This window comes from Euprymna scolopes, chromosome 2 (assembly GCF_053919585.1).
Source record: "Euprymna scolopes isolate OS-2025 chromosome 2, ASM5391958v1, whole genome shotgun sequence".
Classification (NCBI taxonomy): domain Eukaryota; kingdom Metazoa; phylum Mollusca; class Cephalopoda; order Sepiida; family Sepiolidae; genus Euprymna; species Euprymna scolopes.
In genome coordinates this window covers 14,144,180-14,168,341 of record NC_136483.1, presented here as the reverse complement: position 1 = coordinate 14,168,341, position 24,162 = coordinate 14,144,180, and the positions used below count along the sequence as shown (strand labels likewise).

Below are 24,162 nucleotides of genomic sequence, written 5' to 3'. Positions count from 1 at the left end.
AATTTAAGTAATCCAGAAGGAACATTATAAGCTGCTAAACATACAAAGCACATAAGGTTTTTTTCATCTATATATATAAAAGCGAAAATGTATGTGTGTATGTATGTACGCTTTTCCTCGATGTCCACAAAAGGCTTCTTTCAAAGAAGCGCTTGTTCGGTTCACAACTTCTTAAAACTTTTTATATCATCTATAAATTGTAATATCTCAGAGTTACCCACGGAGATCGCCTGTCTATTTAATTTTATTAACTTTCAAACGTTAATTATTCCACATTTCCCGCATTGGCACACGTTACATTCGGTTTTCGGTATAAAAAAAAGCAAAACTCGACTCTAATAACAGGCCCAAAGCCAGTTGTCTCAAGAGAGCTAAGTAACGTTTGTTCAATGTCGACTTCGTCATATCAGACTGTAGCTTTCATTTCGCTCCTCCTAATAAACAGGGAGCGGATTTTTAAAAACAAACAAACCAATTTATTCACCTCATTCAAAACTGTCCCGCACAAAATCATAACTGCTGAATACCTATCGCCGTCACGTCAATCAAAAACGCGCACCTGTTTTTTTTTAACACTTTACTATTTTCCAACTGCGCGTCGTGAAGGCTTTTTTTTTTCACATTTTCGGGTTTTTTTCACATACCCCGAAAAACACCCGGGCAACGCCGGGTACCCCTCGCTAGTAATTTATAGAAGGATTCTTATAGTAAGACCCCCTACCAAATATATTTTAATTTATCTTTAATATATTTAATTTTAAACAAATAAATTGACTCCAAATTAATCTCACTTTCATTGCCAATATGAATCGAGGACTTGGTTATAAACATCTTTATGCTCTTTTCACTTTTCTCATTTAATTTTTTTTTTTTTTTCTTATTTCTAATATTGATTTACATTTTTGTGTTTATTTTAATTTTATTTCTCATTAGTGATGTCCTTCCCTGCTGAAGGAGTTGAATCTGCTTTCCGAAATCACATTGATGATGTCCGTTACTTCCTTGAATCCAAGCACCGTGGTTATTATGCAGTTTTCAATTTATCCCAACGCTGCTACCGTGCAGTTAAATTTGAAAATAGGGTGAGTCTGGCATCACTTTATGATCTGATTTAGTGATCATATCTGCCTTGATTTAGCTGATCCAGCTTTTTTTTTTTCTATATTGATCTGAAATTTCTTACCCAAATTATTGCATGTGAAACTCTCAGTTCCCTTAATTTTTTCTACCTTATACAATTTAAAGTTTACAGATGTGTCATGTTAAATTAACAGATCTCATCAGTTCACCAAAATTAACTTCCATTTAGTATGCTCAGTACTTAGGTGGGTGACCGTTTGAAAACTAGCTCTTAAATTACTAACACTCTTGGGCAAGATATGAGTCCATTTCTCCTCTCTCCTACAAACCGTATTCATCAAATAAAAGAATATTGGATTGGATGCCAAATACGCAGACCCTTATTAGTAGTCAACACTACCATTCTTACCGTATACATTTTTACACATTCCAGAATGACAATTAATGAACAGCTTTAGATTAGAAAATAGGAGAGAATGAAATGTGAAATCTGAAATCTCATTAGAATAACTAATATCAGAGAAAAAATCCAGGCTGATTATAAGTAATGGTTACAATAAGTACAGAATGATTGGTTAGTTTTTGGTGTTTTCACATTAGTTCTTTGCTTGTCACAACATTGCTTGTGGTTATCTTAGATATCTCCTTGCCACTGGATATTAGCATGTAGGCTCAAGAGAAATGTGGTTGGTGATTGTGTAATCCTTGCTTCACTATAAATTCTTCATCATGCAGACACCCTTTCATAGGATATCCATTGTCTTGGCAAACAGAATATGCCAACAATATTGTGGTTTATAAATTAACTCCTTTGAATTTTTTCTGGCTATTTACAGTTTTGTCAAGACAGAAACAATTGTGTTGATGATAGACAAGAGAAGCAAGAAATCTTGGATAAATGTGATTCAGATTTTAATATCAAAAATCTTTTAGTCTTCCTGCATTTGAAAATAATACATGTAACTCTTTAGCTGCAGATATTGTTGCAAACACTCTGGATACTTCAAATGCTACACAATTTAATAACTTATTAGTGTAATGTTGATTTGACACTTTGTATGCAAGCTGTTAAAAGAAGTGCATTTTACACATGCTTCTGACATTATTCAGACATGTCTTTCCACATTTTCAGAGAATAACTTTTCATTCTAGAAAAAAAAGTGCCAAACCATTTTTTGTTTATATACAAAGAACAAATTTTGTTGGTGTAAAAATCTATGATCTGTTATCTGTTGTTGAAAATTGTCCAAGTTGTTTGATATTATTTTTACCATAATATTTTGAGGAGTTCAGACGGAGATAAGTAACACCATTAAAGATTTTTCTTTGCATATCTTTATATCTCATTTGGATATCCTCTATTTCTATGGCCATGTCTCAGTTAAAAAAAATTAACATTTGTTTTAGAATATAATAATTCATTCAAATTTTATTATTGGAATTTTTTTAGATGAGTAATTTGCGTATTTATTTATTTGTGGACAGTTATCCTCATTTTCATAGTTGCTGTTTCATGATGTTTCAGCCAACTATTCCTCTGGCCTTCAGATTCCTATCCCGTCGTAGTTAACCACCTGTTGAAGGCCAGAGGAATAGATGGCTGAAACGTCATGAAGCAACGACTATGAAGATGAGGATAACAGTCCACAAATAAATAAATAAAAATATACAAATTACTCATCTCAAAGAATTCCAATAATAAAATAATATACCATTCGGTACGGACCGGACGATGGAAAGCCAGATAAGAATAAAATACTTTAATTTATAAGATCAAAATATCAACCTTTGGATCCCGTAGCACAGTGGATAGACATTGAATCTCTACGGTTCCAGGTTCACATTGAAGATAGCAGTTTCAATCCTACCCCAAAATCGGTGAGAGGATTAGTTAGCCAAGACGTGGTGAGACGACAACAACTACAGAAGGCAGTAATTACTGGGGATACAGTTAAGAGACTTAGCATTCCTATCCCATCGCGGTTAATCACTTGAAGGCCAGAGGAATAGGTGGCCGAAATGTCATGAAACAACAACTAGGATAACAGTTCGCAAATAAATAAACGATTCATTCTTGTGAACATAGTCAGGCCATCTGCATATCTCCTAAAAAAAGCATTGCCTCAGTAGGTACCAATTTTGTCTGGTATAAGGATTTGCATGTTGGTGACCTCATTCTGCTATCAAATTTTTCAGATGGAATGTAGAAAGTATTAATAGAAATACCAAATATTTTGTTTCTTATAAAGTGTCAATATATAAAAGTATAAAAATTATGGGAGAAATTGTATGTGAAATTGTATATTTTTAGTTTTGTTTTTAATTGCAATCAATGTATGATGCAAAATTTCTTCTCTTCATACCATGTAACTAGTTGAACTTTTTTTTTTATTACAGGTCTCCGAATTGGGCTGGCCTACAAAGAGGGCTCCCACTTTGGCAAGTCTTTTCGAAACCTGCAAGAGTATTTATAATTGGTTGCGCCAAAATCCCAAAAATATGTGTGTCATACATTGTTTGGTAAGTGCCAAACCTTCTTTCAGTGCTGCTTCAATTTAGTTGAAAGTTCAAATATTTTGCCGTTGGTGATGAGGTTTCAAATCAAACTGAAGCCATCAATTCAGCCAAATAAAGAACTTACTGATTTTCACTTATGATCTTGTTTTATTTGTATTTCCTTAATCATAATTTATTTTAGAGTATGTTTATACTATCTCAATTCCCAGAATGTCATTCTATAGTTCTTTAACTACATTCTTGTTCAACTTTCGATTCCAAGTTAACGTACATTGTTTGAAACTTAACACAAGATATGAGACCAGTTCTCATATAAAGAAGGACATGATTTATCTTTATTTGAAGCTTTAGAAACTACTGCATAATTCCTCGGCTGGAGATCAACACACAGGAAGCTAGCTTCAATGATCAAGACCACCACACTTTTCCTGACCACATCCACCAACTGTTGCTTACCTCTCACCACAAGAAGGTGGTGCAACAAGAGTCAAGTATAGAAACCTCATTTATAATTTGAAGAAAAAATGTTTTGAAGTTTACATGCATCATGAATTGATCTTGATCTCTCATTGGTCCATTAGGAAGACGTGATACTTAGGAGGATCTTGGCCAATTACTTTTTATATTACTTATGTAAGTGTATATGCAAATGCACATATAACCTATCAATCACTGATTATTAAGAAATAAGCCAACTTTATATTTATAATTAAGCCTAGCTTTTTTATCTGTCAGTTATTGGCCCTAAAATTACTCTAAAGTGTTGCACAAAATTTGGATGAAGCATCCTAAAGACTACGAATGTGTCATGGTGGTGTAGATTGATAGATCGGTAGCGGAACATCGGAGGAAATAAGCAACGTTCACTAAATTCATGATATTTACAACCCATATAATTTTTGTGACAACAAATAATACATCAACAATACAGTGGTGATTGTGTATTAAAGTTTATATGCAGGTTGTTGTGTTCTTACCTTAGTAATGATTATGCAAAATCTATGCAATGAGATGAAAAAGGTCTGTGCATTGATTTTTTTTTTTTTTTTGCCGACTGTTATCCTCATCTTCATAGTAACAACGTTTTGGCCAACTATTCCTCGGGGCCCGTGGTGCAGTGGATAGAGGTGTTGAGTCTCTACAGTTCCAGGTGAGCATTGTTTGAAGATAACGGTGAGACAACAACTATGGAAGGCAGTAATTATTGGGGATAAGTTACAAGATGCAGTATTCCTATCCTATCGCAGTTAACCACTTTAAGGTTAGAGGAATACTTGGCTGAAATGTGATGAAATGGCAATAACTATGAAGCTGAGGATGACAGTCCGTAAAAAAATGGATACACAAATTATGAAGCCTCATCTCAAAAGATTCCAAAAAAATAAAAAATATGAAAAATGGTCCGTGTTCAAGGAGATATATGTCACTTTAAGAGATTTTTGTTGTTGTTTTTGTTAATACGTTCGCGGAGCAGACTCGAACGCATTTACTCATGTTGGCATCAGGAGAGGTAGAGAGATATAGAAAAAGCAGATGTGGTTACTGCCACCTGTATTAGAAAATATAACTGATTAAGTAAAGGGCGATAACTGCGCCTATTCTTTTATTGCTGAAAGCTGCTAATGAATTGTGCCTGTGTGTGTGTGTGTGTGTGCGAGTTAAAGCTTGCTAGCAGTCTGACAAGCGTATTTCTACATATCAAGGGGTAGATAAGCTTTGTGATTGTAACATGACAAGCAAGAAGTGAGAATGCATCAGCCTCTTTCTTGGTTAGACTCAAAATAACAAACATCTCTAGAGTCCTTGGAGCAACCACCAACAACAACACCACCAACAACAACCTTATGGCATGTTTGGTGTACATAGTAATGGTGATTTGGTTCATATTTCTCTGGCCAAGGATAAAGAAAGGAACCATCAATATTATTGCTAAGATGTTTGTGGTCGATAAAGTACATGGCAGACTTTTAATTCTGGTTTCCGTGACTGGATTATTCCATAAAGGAACATATTAAAAAAAAAAAAATAGAATTACCAATAAAAATTCCATAAAGGAACATATTTAAAAAAAGAAAAGAATTACCAGCAAAAATACACACTCATTAGATGAAGAAAGAAAGAGGGTCTGGAAAACTGAAAGAGCAAGGATAGAAAAGAAAAACATCTGATCATTTGTAATTACAATTCGGACAATTTTTATAAACACACATTTACTTACTTACTACACACATTTATTTAGAAAAATAAACATACACTTAAAATAGAGAAGGAAAAAAATGATTACACACTAACAATTTCATTAAGAAAAGAAAAAAAAGAATTATGCATTTTATTACATACACTTATGGAAGGGATACGGAGAGAAAACATATACTATTATTACTACTATTCCGTCTCTGACGAATGCTACTATTACTAATAAATACTTAAGTCCTCTAAAAGTATTTGTCATAATTTTTAGTATGAAGAGCCTTTTGAATTTCTCATATCATAGATGTTTCACATACTACAACTATTAATACGCGGGTTTTAATATTATTTATTAGAATTGCACCAGACTTAACATAAATTGCCCTTGGGATGCTGAATGTAATGAAATAATACTTATTAGGATGCTGAAATAAAGTCCCAACTGCACTCTACAGGATGACTCACTCTTTTAATGCACTTCTTGCTTAAAGGGAAAAAAACATTTTCTGAGTAATCATACATTACTCTTTTTTCTTTTTTTTTTCTTGTATATTTGCAAAAATAGCCATGAGAGAACATTTTGGAAGTTCTATTTGTCACACCTGTATTCAAATCCAAACTTTTGATGGTATTCTTAAAATGACATTTTTGATTTTTTTATTGAAAAAATATGTCCTAAGCATCTTGTATTACAATGTATATGTCTGTATGTATGTTTATATATATATATATATATATTGTATCTATTTTTTCAGGATGGTAAATCTGTGTCTGCCACTGCAGTTTGTGCTTTCCTTGTGTTTTGCAATCTTTGTAAATCTGTCCAAGAAGCTTCTTCTTTGTTCATAGCAAAACGAGGCTCTCCAAATCTGACTGCGTCCCAGCAAAGGTTTGCTTCTTTTTTCTTTTTTGTCACATTCTTACAGTTGATAAACTTTAATTGGTGGGATGGATGACATAATTGTACTTTATTCGTCATATGTTTTGTAAAATTAATTATCCAATTTTTTTTCCTGCATTTTAGAATTATTTACTTTTTCGTTTTAAATTTAATTACTACTGAAAATGTCTTTCCATCTTTTAATGGGGTAAACCATTATTTAAATAAGATAATGAAAATAACACAGATAAGAACTTCACAAGCAAACATTCTATTAAACAATATATCTAAAATAGGAAATAACGTTATAGAAGAGCTAACAAGGTACTTGTACAGTTTGTGACCCTTGCTAAAACTGACAATTTTCAATTATGACTCAAGTAAATTGCAAGATCTGCCTGCGGTAACACCAACAGAAAATCTGCAAAGTTTTGGAAATTGAAAAAAAAAATTGTGGAAACTCTAACCCTAAAAAAATGTAAGAAACTGTCTTCTTTATTAACTCATATTCACCACTAACAAGGCACATGTCCACTTAGATGCAAGGAGCTACTGTGACCATGCCTACAGGGACATACTATGTAGGAGGTTGAACAGCAAGATATCTGTTCACATTACATTTAAAAGTTCAGCAGTTTAAGGGAAGAAACTATTCGAGTAGAAGGCCTTCCAGCATCGGGAGACCTGAAGGCGTGGGATTTTGTTGCTTGTTGGTAGTATTTATGTTGAAAGGGGGCACCAGTGCTATGCATTCATCAGAGCGCATTTCATTAAAGTACTTGTAAAACAAGCACAGGGAAACAACATTGTGGTGATGGGACAGGGGTTGGAGCTTGATTGACAATACAAAATCTATTAGATTGGATACTTTTTTTGGGGACCCTGCATAATAGAGGAAAATTAGTGGTTGATGCACCAGTCCATATGTGGCAACAAAATTCTGTGCATGGGTGAATGGTGGCTTTGTAGAGAATGAAGATACTGGTAAATGTGAGTAGTTTTCTAGCATAGTAAAGGGAGCCCATCTTATTTGCGACATCTTTGGCAATGTTTTCTATGTATTTGTTCCAATTCACATCATCTGTGAAGGTTAGGTCAAGGAATTTAAATGATGAACTCTCAGAGCATTATTAGCCAGAGCAATTTTCCTTATAATTATTGAAGGAAATGAGTTTTGTCTTAGTAGCATTAAATGCTACCATCCATTCATGTCCCCATTCCACTACAGACTCGAGGTCATTTTCTAAGGTTTCAGATCTTGCTTTGGACATGTGTACATTTGTTTTACCATATTTTTAGCAAAGTGTATTGTCAAGAGCAAATATACCCATCTCAGACACAATTTCATCAGGGTGATCAGAAACAATAAAGTCCAAAGATCGACCCCTGGGATACACCCACATTAATATCATGTTGTTTAGATCTATGGCTATTGAGGGCAACCTGAATTTATCCAAGAAGGATCTGATTCTAATAAGTATTCATCTAGTAATACCGAATAATGTAATTTTCATATCAAACCTTGTCAAATGTTTTGGATATATCAAGGGCTACTGCTTTAACTTCCCCTGCTTTGTCCAGTGCATGGTATATGTATTCAAAGAAGATTGTTAGGATATCCACAGTAGAACGGACTTGCGTAAATTCCTATTGATGGTCAAAAAGTAGTTTAGCATTGATAAGGTGGTGGACTAGCGTTAGATTGAAAGAGACTGATGGGTGATAACTGAGTAAGACAATTCTTTCACAAGAATTCTTGAATACTGATACCACAAAAGTGATTTTCCAGCTATCAATGATGCAAGATGGGCCAGCTCAGCAGAACATATCTTACTAGTATATTAGGGATAAGATCAGGTCAACACGTCTTGGAGATGTCTAAGTTTTTACGATATCACGAACATAGGAAGGGGCCATCACTGGGTATGGCTTCTGTCAGCAAAGGGAAATTTGGGAGAGAGTGGTTTATGGAGTCTAAGTTTGAGGCGAACCACTATGCAAGTAGTTCAGCCTTCTCAGTTTCCATGTAAGCAACATCATTGTTGTTAAATTATAGGAGAATTGTTGATTGATCATTACTAAGGCCAGGACAACAGCATATTTTCATTGTTTTGACTCTCGAGTGTGTATCCGTTGATATCTTATATGCTTTTATATAAAGTGATGTGGTTCTCAGTTGATTAACTGTGTCGGATATATACTCGAGTCAAAACAATGATAAAAATATGCTGTTGTCATAGGCCATTACTCATTGCAGTACTAGAAATTTTCCAGAAATTTGGGAGAGAGTGGTTTATGGGGTAAAAGTTGGAGGCAAATCTAATTGACATAATGATTGTTGAATAGTGGGAGAATTGTTGAGTGTCCATTATTCACCACACTATTAGAAAATTTCCAGACATTGCAAGTTCCCAATTTCTATGACTTCATTTGTTTTCTGATCATTTTGATATCTTTTGGCTGCATCTATTTCACTCTTATAATGATTTCCTGCTCCTACAAATATTTGCCTATTTTCATCTAACTTATGATGGTTGTATTAGCGGAGTGCCTCTCCTTTTGCATAATGCTAACTGCACAGGTTAAAGTTAACCATTGATGAGAATGGGGATTGCTATAGAATTTCCGTGTCAGAATATTTACTTCAATGACTATTTTGACTTATTCAGTTGCCTCATTTACACCGTGTTCAACAGAGAAAAAAAGATGAGCCATCTCTGATGTAGTCTCTGGTAGTTTCCCAATCAGCCTTTATGAAATATCTAATCATTTGGAGCAAAGGCTCTTCACCTTGGGGTCAAGAGTTAAGTGATATCTACCGATATTACAAGGTGATCAGCATTCCTGAGTGGGCGATGGACCTTTGTCCAAGTTTCAGGTAGTGTAATCAGAAATATTAGATTGATGAGAAAGTTTTTGCAGAATTTAAAATTTTGATTTCAAATGATGTATTTTCAAATAAGTTTTTGTTATAATACCTTTACTTTATATATCATTTTAAATAGCATTTTTCCCCTCTATTTAATCGTTTCAATTACAATTGTTTTAAAACAATTATGTCTTTTCAGAACGTTGAATGCAAGATGGAAAAAAGCAAATTCGTACAATTTTCTTATTTCAGTTCAAGTTAGGCTGAAAAGCTGTTGAAACAGCTCGCAATATCAATGAAGAATTTGGCCCAGGAACCACTACGGAGCACACAACACAATGGTGGTTTAAGAAATTTTGTAGCAGCAACAAGAGTCTTAAAGCTGATAAGCATAGTGTTCAGCCATTGGATGTTGACAACGATCAATTAAGAACCTTAGTCAAAGCTAATCCATGCACAACTGTTCGAGAACTTCTGAATTAGACATAACGTATACAATAATTTCCAACCACTTGAGAGAGATTGGAAAGAAAAAATACTTTAAGAAATGGCTGCCTCACGAATTGAATGACAACCAGAAGAAACACTGTCCCTTTTATGCAACAAGAATGACCTGTTTTTCGACCGCTGGGTTGTGACTTGTGATGAAAAGTAGGTTCTTTACAAGAACCAGCGATGCTAAGCTCAGTGGTTGGATGCCTATGAAGCTTCATGACACTTCATGACACTTCATGACACTTCCCAAAGCCAGAGTTGCATCAAAAAAGGTCATGCTGACTGTTTTTTGAATGCAGGCGAAACCATTTATGGCAGAGAAGTACTGTCAACGAATGGATGAAATGCATCAGAAACTTTGACAACAACACCCAGCATTAGTCAACAGAAAATGCATAATTCTCCACAATGCCCGACTGTACATTGCTAAACTGACCCTGCAGAACTTGAACAAATTGGCTACGAAACTCTGCTTCATCTGACGTACTCTCCAGACTTCTCGCCTACTGACTATCACTTTTTCAAGTATCTCAACAATTTTCTGCATGAGAAATGCTTCAAAAACCTAAGCGATATCAAAAACGCCTTCAGCGACTTCATCGCCACTAGAACGCAAGATTTTTATGTTGTTTTATGTTGGCAAAAGGGTGTTGATTCTGATGGTGCTTATTTCGATCAATAGATTTTTGCTAGAGCTATGTTCATCTGAATTTAAAAATTAAAAAACACAAGAACTTTGTCAACCTGATAGATCAAGAAGTGAGTTTTCATCAACAGAAGACAAGTTATGTTTTAAAATGAAATTAATAATTGTCTACAGAGTAAAAAATGGCAAAACTGTTGCTTAAATTATGTTATGTCTCCCATTGTGGCCACATTTTTTTCTATTTGTGAAAGAGATGAACATTTAATATAAACGTTTTTTAAAAAGTAACTTATTGTGCAAGTAATTTTTTTAATTAAAATAATTTTTTAAAAAAAGGTAACAAGAAAGTTATTGTACAACTAATTTTTAAAAAATATTTTAAATAGCAATAAAGTTATAGCAGTTTTCGATTTGACTCCTTATCAAAAACGATTTCTGCAAAAAGACATTGTTTGAAAAAAGAAATAGAGATATTAACACTAAAATTTTGTCAAAAACAAAAAATAATTGTTAAAAAATCGATTATTTTGATTTTAAGACAAAACTTTTTATTCTTGTAATAATTGTCACAACTTATTTAAAGCTCAACAATTCATAACTTTATTGTTTGTAAATTATTTCGACCATTATTTTTTGTTTCTCTTTCTTTTCAGGTATATACAATACGTAGCTGATATTGTCCGTGATCCACCTGTGATTCCTCATAATAAACCTGTCTTGCTGGTCTCTCTGACGATGTCCCCAATTCCACTGTTCAATAAAGTAAAGTAAGTTTACATTTTATTTTTGTTGGGCAACATTTTTCATATTGCTTAATTTTTAATATTCATTTGTAATTTGCTTGACATATTTACATACTTCAGAGAACTTTGCCATTTGCTTAAAAACAAACTTCCACCACTTCTGATCTTGGAACAATCTTTCAACTGTTCTAATATCATCTGGTCAGTCCATCTCTTTAGCGATGTCCTCTTGATCTTTCTTGAATGATTTGTTTACATAGCTGATGTCTGGGGAACATGTCCAAACCACATTAATCTCTTTTTCTGAAATAACCTTGTTGATTGGTCAATATTCTTTCTGATATGTGCATTTCTCAGTTTATCTAAAAAAATTCCGTTTCAAAGACGTTTAGCTTCCTCTTAATAATTTATGTCTCACTTGCATCTACAACAATATTAACTATCAATGCATTGTAAAGTGTTAACTTCCTTCCTGCTATTTATTTTTAAGAGATGTGAAACCTATGCTTTTTAGTGGAATTCAGCTTCTTTATAATTCAGAAAAACTGGAATTCTAAAATAATTTTTTCTTTCAAAATGAAAAATCACATTTTTTTTAATTAAGTAAATCAGAAAAGGCAGGATTCTTACTTAAATTTTTTTTTAACTAACCAGTTTGATTTCTGTTTCGATGCAATTCTATTTCTCTTTCATCATTTTGTTTTCCTCTTGTCTTATTTTATGTCCCCTTCTGCCTGGAAATGTTAATTTTTCCAAACTTCAAACAATTAATATTCAACAATAGCTAAAATGGTAGTTCATCTTTGATGTATTGTGTTTTAGCATTTAAAGAACCCAAAATTGTCTCAGAAAAAAATTTAAAAAAACATTTTCTTTTTAATGTGAATGTTTATTCCTTCCAGGACTGGATGTCGACCATTTGCTGAAGTTTTCTTAGGAGAAGATAGACTCCTAACTACATCACAAGAATATGAAAGAATGAGGTAAGATTTTGAAATCAAATTTTCTGTGTAAGTGAGGGAGGAAGTATACACACACACACAGATTTGATTGACCGTATTTGAACAGTTTTGTCAAATGGATAATATTTTAAATGTGATTTTAAAATACTGTAGAGCAAAAAAACAATGTTATTTTCATATTTATTTTTTTCTCTGAACTTTTTTATTAAATTGTGTAAGATTTGTATCAGAATGTCTCTGATAAATATTAAAAAAAATCACTAATCTAAAAAATCCAATTAAAGAAAGGAATAGACCGATTTTGACTAATGTTAACTCCCTTATACAGCCTAATATCACAAGTGCATTTGAGTTTTATAACCTCACAAGTGGAAAGGCTCCACTTATAAATCAACAGTGGATTTGATAAGATGGGCACATTAAAGAATGTGTTTCGAGTACGATTGAACCATGATACTTGACTTCCACATTTTAAACTTTAATGCAAGTCATTTTATATATATATAAATAATTTTATAAAATCAATAGTAGGCTCTCTACAGTGCAATATAGACTACAATGTATTGTGGACTATCACTGTGAGAAGGTATGTGAAGCTTCCTCCCGGTGCACTGTGGTGAATCCCCAATAGAGCAGAAAATTAATCGATTTATTGAAAAATAGATGATTTTACCAATTTTGATGACAATGAAAGTATTGGAAGTGTGAAAGATTCAGTGATTCTCTTTCAATCCCAGGCAATGTCGGACCTCCCTACTAGTAATATATATATATATATATGGCTGGGAGGGGGGGTTTAAAGAATAAGATCGATTCTTTGAGAGGAGACTTATCGGGATAATACAAAGCTCAACAAATTGTTTTGGGGCTCATATATATATATATATACACGTGATGCCTGAAATTATTCATACCCCTCCCCTATATTTAATTAACTAAATTTAATCTGTGTCATTCAATTCCACCTCAAACTTCTGATTATTTTCAACTGCTTGATCACATTTCTCATAATTACATTTATGCTCTTTTAGATTTATACTAAAAATTACAAATCACTTAAAAAAAAAAAAAAAACTTAAAATATGATCTACTACTACTATCATTAAAAAAAACTTTCAAAACATGGAGAACTACTGCTGCTAACAATAATAATGGAAATGAAATGCACTTGGACAAAATTAAGATTAATTATTATGATTAAATAAAACCTTTTTCAGAAGCTAGAGTAGAAACAACCCTTTTAACAGCTTTTGACTTTTATTCAAAACTAGCGGGGGTACCCGGCATTTGCCGGGTGTTTAAGCGAAGTAATAATCCTGTTTAAATATTGAAAAAAAAAAAGAAAAACGATGTTAAACTTCCTAAAAAAAAATTGGGAAACCGAAAATAAAAAAAGCACTGAACAAACGTAAAACTTCTTTAAAAAAGAAATCGGAAAAGCAAAAATAAGGGGAAAAAAATGATGAACGTGGTCGGAAAAACAAAAACAAAGAAACACAGCGAAAAGCAAAAAAAAAAAAAAAAATGGTATAAATAACCCATCGTTTCAGTTAAGTCCATGGTGCGTTTCACTCAGTAGAATGCATAGAACGAAAAGGAACGTTAAAATTCCCTGGTGCTACCAGATCAGGCTGCCCTGTGGCTTCCTGAGACGAAATGCACCTACATTGACGTTTTTTTTTGTTTTCTGATCTTTTTTGTAAAACTTAATTATGTTCTGCAAAACCAAAAACAAAAACAACAGCCTATTTCCCCCCCCCCCTTTTTATTTTATTTTTTCCTACCTTACTCCCGGTCCTGGATATGACCTTTAACTACATCCGATGGTGAGGTCCGGCTTACGGGCTTGGGGAGTGTGGAGCCACCTCTTAATTGCCATTGCTCCCAGGTCCACCCTGACCCGGAGTGGTAGTACCTGTTAGGGTCCCAACTATGGGTTAAATAGAAACAGATTTTAAAAAGGAAAAGAAACAACAAAAAAAGAAAGAAAAAGAAAACAAATATATTCTATTAAATTATCTATTTATTTATTTATTTTTTTGCCCTGTCGGTAGGGCATGAGAACAAACCGACTGCCCCCCTGCAGAGGGTAAAAATCCCTCAATGGGGCAACCAGTTAGCCGTGGGTTGCTACCCGTAAAGTCTTAGGACGTGATCCTGGTGATTGAGCGAACCTAAACCAGGATACATAGAAGTTTAGGCACCGCAACACATTACTTTGGCCCTTACTTCGACTAGATGGGCAGTCGGAGAGGCCCGATCCGACCAATCGGCCAGTCACGCCAAGCCCCACCATATATTGCCCATTCCGGAAACTCACTACTAATACAACACATCCCCCCCCTCTCCCACAAATAACCCTACTCCCTAATATATGATGGAAAGTGGTGGCTGAGGGTCAATCGATTAGGTGTGAATATCGATGACGAGGCTGTAAACCCCTCGGGATTGCTACAGATCCCATAGCAATATCAAGAGAGAACAGATAATCATTATGATACCACCAAAGTCGGTTATATCATCATTGTATCCCTGTAGAGGCTGGGCGAATGGGTTTCCCCCCAGGCTCTTCCCAAATAGGACTCCAAGGTGGGTGGGGAACAAAGATGACGAAAAAAGAAAACAAAATATATGGCTTATTCTTCCCAAAAACCACCCAACCACCCAAAGAGAACCCACTCTGATGTCTCTGACATCAGTAGCTTTGACGAAGAGACGATAAAACCAAGGAACTCAACATTCGTAGTAATAGAATCAATGGAGGAAACTCCTTTGAGCAAGCTATCACCTTTTAAAATTGAAAAAAATCTTAAAACTCTAAAACCAAAGTCTATTAAAAAACAATTTAACGGCAGCCTGCTAATAGAAACCCATAACGAAGAACAAACTAAAGAAATATTGAAACTAAAATTATTTGAAAACATCAAAGTCAAATGCTACAGACATCCAACCCTAAATACCTGCAAAGGAGTAGTGAAAAGCCACGAACTTGCACTTTGTCCCTTGGAGGAAATCAGGACAAACTTACAGAAACAGAATGTGTTAGATGTTCGCAGAGTTCAAATTAAAAAAAGCAGTGAGAAAATCGATACCAATACATATATACTAACTTTTGATTCGCTCACCATACCCAAAGAAGTGAAAGTCGGATATATGAAAATAAATGTAGAAATTTATATTCCAAACCCCCTCCAATGCTTCAAGTGCCAGAAGTTTGGACACCATCAAGATCGGTGCACACGATTACCAGTGTGTGGAAGATGTGGAGAAAGTGGCCCACACATTGACTGCAGAAAAGATTTCAAGTGTGCCAACTGCCTGGGAAACCATGGCGCTGGCTCTAGATATTGCGAAATATGGAAAAGAGAAAAAGAAGTGACCAAACTAAAACATATAAAGAATATATCCTACCCAGAGGCCAGGAAAATCATCGAAACTAAAACATATGCAGATGCAACAAAAAAAACTAATCCAATCAACAATCAAAATGGTCATATACATGTAACGGATACAACTGACAAGAAAATTGATGTCCTAAGCAAACTAATAAAGGAAATGAAAGAACTATTAGAAGAAATGAGGAAAATGAATAGTGCAATGTCTGCAACCAATCCAAGGATAATATTAAGTAAAGACACTACTGAACCACAAAAAGAAACAAAACCACAAACCATTTCTACAAAAACAACCGAACAACCATCAAACACATCACAAGCCAGAAAAGAATCAAAAATCCCCCCAGACAAAAAAAAAAAACAAACAAAAACAGGAAAAGAAAGATCCCGATCTATATCTCGAACAGGGACAGAAAATAGATTTGAGGGATTGGAGACGATGGAAGTTGAACACAATTCCAAATGATGAACAAAATATTACAATGGAATATCAGAGGGATAAAAGCAAACCAAAATGAACTCACATTATTAATAACAAATATGAGCCCAGCACTTGTCTGTCTACAGGAGACCTTTCTGAAAGAAAATAATACCATCAGCATAAAATACTACACATCTTACAACTACATAAATAAAGATACGGACAGAGCTTCTGGAGGCACATCAATACTTGTGAAGAATGAAGTCCCTCAAAGACAAATAAATATAAACACAAACTTGCAAGCAATTGCAGTTTCAGTGACTCTACATAGAACTATAACACTTTGCTCAATATACATCCCTCCAAAAGATACAATCAATGAAACTGAGATAACTCAATTAATAAAACAACTCCCTAAACCTTTTTTTTCTACTAGGAGATCTCAACAGTCACAATCTAATATGGGGAAGTAAAGAAACAAATAAAAAAGGAAAAGAAATAGAAAACATAATAAATAAAAATAATCTATGCCTCCTTAATAATCAAAACTACACCTATATGTACCCAGCAACAGGTACTTTCACCGCCATTGACCTTACCTTATGTGATCCTTCCATATATATGGACTATGACTGGAAAGTACACAATGACACCTGTGGGAGTGATCATTTCCCAATCATCCTGGAAAGTCTAAGTACTAGCACTGAACAAAAAACACCCAAATGGAACCTACATAAAGCGGATTGGGAAGACTTCCAGGAACAGTGCAAAAACCAATTAATTATCGAAAAGAATGATGAAGATGACCATTTGAACTACTTCATTAAAACACTCACAAACATAGCAAATAATACCATACCGAAAACAACCAAAACCAACAATCACAACAAACCTTGGTTCACAAAAGAATGCAGAAAAGCCATCAGAGCTCGACGAGCTGCCTTGAGAAAATTCGAAAAGTACCCAACAAGCGAAAATCTGGATTTCTTCAAAAACAACAGAGCAAAAGCCAGACGAATCATAAAGGAATCCAAAAGAACAACTTGGAGAAATTATATATCCAAAATTAATGTGAATACCAAGGCGAAAACAGTTTGGAACATGATGAGGAAAATAGAAGGAAAGTGTAGTAGTACACCAATATCCCACATCTCTAAAGGCAACAAAATATACACCGATCAAAAAGACATTTCCAATAACCTGGCAGATAATTTATCAAAAATTTCATCATGTGACAGACAAACAGAGAAATTCAAAAAGATTAGAGAAAAGGAAGAGAAAAAGAAAATTCTATTTAAATCACAAAATACTGAAAAATACAACCAACCTCTTACCTTGCCTGAATTAAAAGAATCGCTAACCAAATCCCATGACACAGCTACAGGGCCCGATGAAATTCCATATGAAATCCTCAAAAAACTTCCAGAAACCTCAATGAAATACCTATTGAAATTTTCAATATTATATGGTCCAGTGGAAACGTACCCGAGACCTGGAAAGAGGCCACAATAATACCAATCCCCAAATCTGAAAACTCAAACATCCAATCCCAATCAAGTAACGTCTCAGATCCATTGAATTTCAGGCCAATAGCTCTAACAAGCTGCATTTGTAAGACCATGGAAAGGATTATAAACAAAAGACTAATCTGGTTCCTGGAAACAGAGAATCTTATTACAGAATTTCAAACAGGATTCAAGAAAAACCGAAGTTCAATAGACCACATAGTCAGACTTGAAACCTTCATCAGAGAAGCCTTTGTAAGGAAGGAACATTTAACAGCAGTGTTTTTTGACATGGAAAAAGCCTACGATACTGTGTGGAAGTACGGTGTTACAAGGGATCTGAAGGCACTTGGACTAAAAGGCAGAATGCCAATTTTTATTGAAAATTTTTTAAAAAATAGACTGTTCAGAATAAAGGTTGGCACAGCTCTCTCGGACTTGAAAGAACAAGAGAATGGAGTACCTCAAGGGAGTATACTGTCAGTGACCCTGTTCAGTATCCGAATTAACAACATTGTAAAAAACCTTAACCCTGGGGTAGATTGCTCCCTATATGTGGATGACTTCTTAATATGCTGTAGATCTAGATATATATCTATAATAGAAAGGAAGCTTCAATTGTGCTTAAACAAAGTAATGAGATGGACGGAAGAGAATGGATTTAGATTCTCCAAAAGAAAAACGAAATGCATGCATTTCTGCAAACTAAAGAACATGCATAATGATCCTGTCCTAACCATGGAAGGAATTCCCATACCCGTTACTGACCAGTACAAATTCTTAGGGATTTTATTTGACAAAAAGTTAACATTCATTCCACACATAAACTATCTGAAAAGAAAATGTAACAAAGCTGTAAATCTTTTGAGAGTGGTAGCACATACCGATTGGGGTGCAGACAGGGAAACACTCCTTAAACTTTACAGAGCACTAGTCCGCTCAAAGCTAGACTACGGTTGTTTCATATATGGATCAACCCGAACATCATATATAAAAAGCCTAGACCCTATTCACCATACTGGCCTAAGATTGGCCCTAGGAGCATACAGAACTTCCCCCGTGAACAGTCTATACACGGAAGCACACGAACCCCCACTAGATCTAAGGCAAGAAAAGTTAGCCCTTCAATATTTACTGAAACTGAAGTCTTGCCCAAACAACCCTGCATACCAATGTACCTTCTATCCTAAATATGAAGAACTCTTTAACATGAGAAGAAAAACTATCAAAACGTTCGGGCTCCGAATGAAGGAAAGCATTGAAGAATCGAAAATTCCAATCTCCAGCATTCACAACTTCATACTGCCTAAAACACCCCCATGGACCATGAAACAAGTTGAAATAAAACTCAACCTAAACAAAAAGTCCAAATCTACCACAAACCCTATTGAATACCACGACGAACTTCAACATTTAAAATTACAATATTCAGACTACACCTTTATCTACACAGACGGGTCTAAAAGCAACAATCACACTGGATGTGCAGCAACGTACCATAAAACCACAATGAAGAGAAATCTTCAAAATGAAGCATCTATATTCACTGCAGAGACTATAGCTATCGATCTAGCACTCAACATCATTTCAGAGGAAACCACCAAAAACTTCATCATTCTCACAGATTCTCTATCAGTCCTATTATCTATACAAAATCAAAAACAAGAAAATCCACTAACAACAAAATTAATAGAAAAAATCAATATCCTTTCAACTACTAAAAACATTATTCTTGTCTGGATCCCCAGCCATGTGGGGATAAAAGGCAATGACAGGGCAGATATAGCTGCAAAAAGATCTTCTCACCTTCCAACTGACAATTTTAAGATTCTACATACTGATCTTAGACCCCAGATAAAAGCATACATACAGGAAAAATGGCAACTGCGGTGGAGTCAGCAAGAGGGCAACAAATTATACTCAATCAAACCTGAACTTAAGGAACGATGTCCGGACATCAAGAGATCACGCCGAGAAGATGTGATACTGACTCGGCTGCGCATAGGGCACACCAACTTTACTCATTCTTATATACTAAATGGAGAATCGGCGCCAGAGTGCATCCCATGCCAGGAGACACTCACAGTAAAACATATCCTAGTTGGGTGTGATGACCTTGCCCCAACTAGAAAATTATATTATACAGAAAGCAATATGGAAGACCTTTTTGAAAAGGTCAACTCAGCAAATATTCTAGCATACCTAAGGAAAGTAAATTTATATAAGAAAATTTAAGGAAATTTAAAGTTACCCAAATATACACATCCATGTATAAATACAACATTTAATTTCTTAGTTCAATTTTATAAAAAAAAGGGAGGAAAGGCTGAAAAAGTCATTCCCCCCCCCCTCCCAATAAAAAAAGTTTAAAAAAAAAAAAAAAAAAAAAAGGACTCCGGCATTAAATGACCACATAGGTTGATATGCCGTAAAACCAATCAATCAATCAATCAACGTTAAAATTCCATACAAAATAAAATGGAAATGATGTATTATATGTTTATTTTATATATGAAAAAAAAAAAATGAAAAGAATACTTTTTTTTTTTTTTTTTTTTTTTTTTTTTTTTGTAAAAATGTTGAGAAAATAATGGTAATTAAGCAACGTAAAAGTAAGCGTGGGATAAGAATTAATGTTTGTGTGAATGTTGCTATCGGTTAATTCCATGGTACGTTTCACCCAATAGGAAGCATAGAACGGAAAGGTACGGTGCAATTCAATTCCAGTTTTTTCAAGCAACTATGAAGTACAGAAAACCGAAACCAGCGTTCGTTCGTAAGTGTTCTTTGAGAACGATCACGCAATGGTGTAAATAGGTGACGAGGGAAGGAGGAATTAATTAGAGAGAAAAGAGTTTACTACTTCCAGTGATTTTAACCGATTTTGGCGGGGAACTCTCAGCAGAAAAAATCTAGGAATCTACGATTATCGAAGAAGTGGAGAGGTAATATGCCTATAACACACCTCAGATATTGTGCTGCAGTTTGTGCATATTACATTTATATGAAAAGTCTTGATTTTTAATCCTATTAAAGTCAAAATCAGAGGGTGAAAAAATGAGTTCATTTTATATATATATAGGGATTATCTTAGAAATTTTTGTTTCTTTATTATTCTTACGAAATAATCAAACTTTTTTGTCTTTTCCAGAGGATTTTCTATTGAAGAATACAAAGCAATAATTCCACTGAATATTTCTGCTGTTGGAGATGTCACCATTATTGTTTATCATGCCAGATCAACGTTTGGTGGAAAAGTTCAAGGAAAGGTATGTGCAACGGATTCTTACATCACATATACACACACACAATGAATAAATAACATAGGCTTAACCAGGATTAATTACAAATTATAATTATTTTATTTTCTTAGAACTTTTTACTTTGACAAACCCATTGCACTTGTATCTCTTCGATGTACATACTCCCGAAAAACCTATCTAGCAGCAAAATCCCATCCCTTCATGGCAGAGCTCCTTAGATGTCGGAAAGCATTTTATTCTAATAGCTTCTTCCCAAACTGCTACACTTTGGAATTCCCTCCCTACTTCCTTGACAGTACTAACTTGCAGAAATTCAAATGTAATGTGAACAAACATATTGCTCATCTCCTTACATTGTAGCTTCCTTCAATCTTGACAAACTATGGATACCCACTGTAGTAAGGATGCCTGCACATGGAATTTTTGTGGCAAGAGTTGCGCAATCTCCAACCACACTTCTCCTGAGTCATTATTGTTAAATACCAGTGGCTAGTGTAGATTCAGGATGACTGAAACAATGCCGAGATAAACAGAGCACATACAGCACCTAGAATTCCTAAATGGTCATCTGGTACTAACCCTAACCCTAACCCATCTGGTACTAGCTAGGCTCAACGTTACTGAACTTTGATCTGATGAAAACCAGTGTGTCAACGTGATTATGCCGTATATAATAGTCGCCTGTAGGTATGATCCCAAATAGTATCCCATTACATCCAAGTGATAATATGCCTTGTTTCAGGTGAAAAAGAATTTAAAAAAAAAAAAAAAATGGAATTTTCTGCAACTATATTATTTCAAATACCTTTCCAATATTCCATTGTCTTCTACTCTCAAACCGACCAATAGTAATACAGAAACAGCTGTTTGTTTCATATTACGTTCTTGAATACTTTAACATGATTCTAGAATGCAAAAACAAAACAAAATGACATTTGTCCTCAACATCGTATATAAAAATTATGCAATTATCGATCTGCAAGCATTCACATGTACTTTTTTATTATTAGATCACCTCCATGAAAATGTTCCAACTTCAGTTCCATACGGGAATGATCAAACCTGATACAGAAAATATTAAATACCTCTTGTAAGTAATTTTTCCTCCTTTTTTTTCCTCTTCCTTAATTTCTCATATCGGAATCTCTTCATCAACTTTGACAATGTAAAACATAAAATGCAGATTTCTCATAATAAAATGTCTCGGCATCTGTTTCACCAATGCGTATACTATGCTAGCAATGTTGGCTCTTTATTTATTTTAAGAACATTGTTTCAGACTGTATCTGCCAAATGGTATTGATGATGCATTGTCTCCATTGCATCCTCAAAAATCTATTACTAATGCTTTAATACTTTCACTTGAACAAATTCTAATGAGACTCACCAATAAAGTTATTTGTTATCAATATTTAATGTGTATCATTTCTAACGAATATCTGTCTAAATCAAATCTAAATTAAAGATTGAAATTTGTAAATAAACCCATTTTATTTGTTCAATTCTAGCACTGATTTGGACAGCATTGATGCCCCTGAAAAACTCCCAGAATTATTCAAAGTTAGCCTTGAAGTGAAAGTTAGTCCAAATGATAGACCTACAGATGATCAAGTTTTACCCTGGGAGAACTTTGATAGAACGCCAATCAACTCTAAAATCTTATTTTCCTCTAAAGAAGAAATGGATAAAATCACAGCTGAAATGGGTAAGCTGATTTCAAATGAGCTATATATATATGTGTGTGTGTGTGTATGCATATATGTATATGATTATATGTATAATTTATTGTTAGGCTATCCAGGTAGAAATCAAATGATTTTACATGAAGTAAATCCAAAACCATCTTTTTATCCAAAAAAATTTTGTGTTGGCAATTTTCAAATTCCCCTGATCTTCACCTCAGCCGATTGATGCGTGTGTGAGTGTTTCTCACCTATTTTGAACTTTAATAAATAAACACTGAACTTTTTCATTGTCTTCCTTAGTACAAAAAAAAAAATAAGTGTCCTCAAATCTCAAAGTGCATTTTTAAGCAAGCATAACCTTTTTAAAACTTCAACTTTATGGCATTTAAATCATATATATAAAGTTTTCTGGGGAAGACAATGGAAGTGGTTTTGAATCTCTAATCTAACCTAAGAGCTATGATGATTAAAATCTTTAAAACTTTAAATATATTCTATTTTGATGAAATTTATATCATGTGTACAAACTTCTCCAGTGAAGACAATGAAAGTGATCTCAAATCTCTACATTACTCTGTAACTCCACCTCTGGAGACAAAAATCTCTTAAAACTTCAAATATGTGTATTGGATTTAAGTGAAATTTAAATCATATACATAAGACTCTAATTTAGAACATTTTAAAACATTTAAACTTCTCTTGCCTATATTAAAACCATATTTTAATTTTTTGAAATTTATGAATATAATTATGATAATAATTTCATAAATTGTAGTACTTAAAAAAAAACATGGAAACTTTTTTCATCATGCTTTTGTTATTTTCCATTTTAAAAATTTAATCTTAGCAATTAAAAGCAAACATTTGTATAGTACTAAATTATGTTCTTTTTTATGGCATGGTTGCAAAAATCCTGTTATGTTTTAATTTTTAATCTCGTATTTATACAATATGATGCAGAGTTGAAAATCGCAGTTCCAAATGAATAAACAGGAAAGCACCTTGATATACTTAGATATTAGGAAAAATTAAATTCCTGATATTCATAATGACATCTCTGATAAAATTGTCTCTGAGATGGGTATATTTGCTGACGACATCAAGCTCTATAACAGACATGAGGGGGAGAATGAATGAACATGTATCCAAGGCAATGGCAGAAACCCTAGAGGAAGACCTCTGGTCTGTGGTGAAATGGGGACAAAAATGGATGGTTACATTCAGTGCTGCCAAGACTAAGCTTCTTTCCTTTAATAACTACAAGAAACCTTCTCAACCACTAACAGCCATGACTAATAATACATTACCTGAAAGTAGTTCGTTTAAACTCCTCGGCTTAACGTTCACAAAGAACATGAGTTGGAACAGATATATGAGTGCATTGCCAAGGCTAATACAGAGATGGGCTCTTTCTCTCTCTCTTTCTCTCTCTACCGTGTTAGAAAATTACTTACGCCTGAGAGTATCCTGTACCTTTACAAGGCCACTGACAATCCAAGATCGTTATCACC

The 24,162-nt window shown here is 34.2% G+C and overlaps 1 protein-coding gene across 4 annotated transcripts in view; it reads left to right on the top strand.

Moving 5' to 3' along the window:
* LOC145288846 (cyclin-G-associated kinase-like) overlaps window positions 1-24,162 on the top strand; it is a 295,142-nt gene that overhangs the window by 247,225 nt on the left and 23,755 nt on the right. For all 4 annotated transcript variants that reach the window (XM_080136362.1, XM_080136364.1, XM_080136361.1 and 1 more), the window contains 8 exons: window positions 934-1,082; window positions 3,478-3,600; window positions 6,543-6,676; window positions 11,331-11,444; window positions 12,323-12,403; window positions 20,855-20,972; window positions 21,977-22,056; window positions 22,475-22,671. In XM_080136362.1, coding sequence (XP_079992488.1) covers window positions 934-1,082; window positions 3,478-3,600; window positions 6,543-6,676; window positions 11,331-11,444; window positions 12,323-12,403; window positions 20,855-20,972; window positions 21,977-22,056; window positions 22,475-22,671 — 996 coding nt within the window. The remainder of the gene's footprint in view (window positions 1-933; window positions 1,083-3,477; window positions 3,601-6,542; window positions 6,677-11,330; window positions 11,445-12,322; window positions 12,404-20,854; window positions 20,973-21,976; window positions 22,057-22,474; window positions 22,672-24,162) is intronic.